Source organism: Camellia sinensis, chromosome 10 (assembly GCF_055761805.1).
Source record: "Camellia sinensis isolate YWXY chromosome 10, ASM5576180v1, whole genome shotgun sequence".
Lineage (NCBI taxonomy): Eukaryota > Viridiplantae > Streptophyta > Magnoliopsida > Ericales > Theaceae > Camellia > Camellia sinensis.
This window is the reverse complement of record NC_138970.1, coordinates 170,613,786-170,616,146: the sequence shown is the minus strand read 5'-3', so window position 1 is coordinate 170,616,146 and position 2,361 is coordinate 170,613,786. Positions and strand designations below refer to the sequence as shown.

The following is a 2,361-nucleotide window of genomic DNA, read 5'->3' as shown; positions in this document are numbered from 1 at the left end:
TTCCCACCAAGTTCCTTCTTGTTTCCTTCACTTTCTTCCTTCCCAAACAATTTACTACAAATTGTGCAAAAAAAAAAAAAAAAAAAAAATTTACTACAAAACAAATTAAAATAAATAATTAGTCTCATTCAAAGGTAACACCAACCGACCTTCGTACTCTGTCTGTTCTCTAACAGCTAGCGAACCAACCACTCGTATTTAAAACCCACCAAATCAAACTCATCCACACCATTTAAGCAAACCCCAACCCTCAATTTCAGACAGACAGACAGAGAGAGAGAGAGAGAGAGAGAATGAGTTCGAGCTCCGATTTTGAAGACGAATTTAGCTGGAAGTTGAAAATCAACGGCTCTGATTGCGACGAAACGGTGAAATCACCACCGTCTGATGATGAATTTCGGGGCGAGGATGACGAGGATTTCTCTTTTGCTTGTATAGCTCCCGATGAATCGCCGATTTCGGCCGACGATGTGTTCCAGAACGGCCAGATCAAGCCGATTTACCCGTGGTTCGACCGAAGCATTCTCTTGGCCGGCGATTCGGTGGATTTGCCTTGTCGGCCTCCGGTGAAGAATGTCTTTATCGAACCTCCTCCTCCGCAGGCGGCGGCTAACGGAGATCTGGAGTCGTCGTACTGCGAGTGGTCCGGCAAAGCCGTGGAGGCTTCGCCGGAGATCTGTAAGAAGTGCAACTCCACTGGATTTTCGAAGCTATGGAGATTCAGAGACTTGCTCAATCGGAGCAATAGCGATGGGAGAGACACGTTCGTGTTTCTGAATGGTTCGGCTACCTCGCCGGAGAAGAAATCTGCCGCCGGAGATGCCAAGGCCAACGGCGCCGGAGCAAAAGTGAAGGGGAAGAAGAACAAAACGGCGTCGTTGTCGCCTCATGAGTTGCATTATGTGAGGAACAGAGCGGTGAGGGAAGAAGATCGACGACGGTCTTACCTACCGTACCGGCCTGAGCTCGTTGGGTTCTTTACTAACGTGCGCGGTGGGTTAAGCAGGAATGTACACCCATATTAAGCACAATGTTAATTAACCTTTTATTTGTTATTTTAATTTCATTTAATTTTTAAATTTTTATGTAAAAACTTGACTGAGTTTAGGAGGGTTGTTTGGTGTTTGGATTACTAGTTTAGAATATTTAGTTGATTAATGTATGATGAAGTTTTGTAAATTAGCTTGATTCATTGGTTATGATGCAATTAACATATCATTATCGTATGAAGATACTTGATTTACTTATACATTCTAGTGGTTTGAGAGTCGCCCAACCAAAAACACTTCTCTTTGCCCGTGTGTTGGCCCATTTGTTTTGTTGGAATCAGTTCATTTAGTTAAAAAGTCAAAAAATTATTAAAAAAGTCAAAAAATTAATAATTCATATCAAAAAATTAAAAAAAAAATTTCTCTTTATTTTTTGTACATATTTTCGTAAAAAATTATCTCAAATATATTAATTTTTTTAACTCATATTTTAATTAAATAATCAAAAAATTACTAAATTAGTCTGCTGTCAAACGAGACCTAAGATTGAGATGGGAATGGGACTCAGTTAAAATGGAATTTTTTTTGATTGAAATAATCAAATAAATAAATAAATTTTTAGCCTAATAATGTTACATAAAAAACATAATTCTTTCATTTTTTCTCTCACCATAAGTTTAAGAAGGCCAAAAATTTATGTCAAATAAAAGTTTTTAGTCCCAAATTAAAATAGTCAAAAATTTAAAAAGTTAAAAAATCAGCTCACATTTCAAACGAATCCTATATGTTGTGTTTGTTTTAGGAGATGAAGAAGAGATTCATAATCCCATGGGATTAGAATGGGCTTTGGGCTCCGTTTGTTTTCAGAGGTAGAATAGAGGAGATTATTAATGAGGGGATTGAGTAAAATTGTGTTTGTTTTGATGATAGTTGTTAGTGTAGGAATTGTTAAATTATTTTTATATAAAATAAAAAAACAAATAAAAAATATAAAAAATTAAACATTAATGTTTTTAAAAAAATTCTCAATATGTAAAAAATAAAAAAATAAAAAAATTTCTAATCCCCTCACTATTTTTCTAATACCACTCTACCTCCTCCATCCTAATCTCCCTTCCAACTTCCATCTTATTCCCCTCCTCCATCGTAATCTCTTTCCTAACTCTACAAACAAACATAACACTACATAAGCCTACCTCCATCCTAATTCCCTCGTATCCATTACACCCCAAAACAAACGGGCCTTGGTGTTAGGATTGAGGTGGAGGTAATATTAGGAAATTAGGCCCCGTTTGTTTTGGGAGATAAAATGGAGGGGATTGATAGTGAGGGGATTAATAGTGAGGGGATTGTTAGTGAGGGGATTGATAGT

At 36.8% G+C, this 2,361-nt stretch overlaps 1 protein-coding gene across 1 annotated transcript; it reads left to right on the top strand.

The window, feature by feature from the left end:
- Positions 1–1,226, top strand: LOC114300337 (uncharacterized). Its single transcript, XM_028245227.2, has one exon. It carries the CDS (start codon positions 294–296, stop codon positions 1,023–1,025), a length of 732 nt encoding a protein of 243 aa, XP_028101028.2. The 5' UTR covers positions 1–293; the 3' UTR covers positions 1,026–1,226.
- Positions 1,227–2,361: the final 1,135 nt, after the last annotated feature.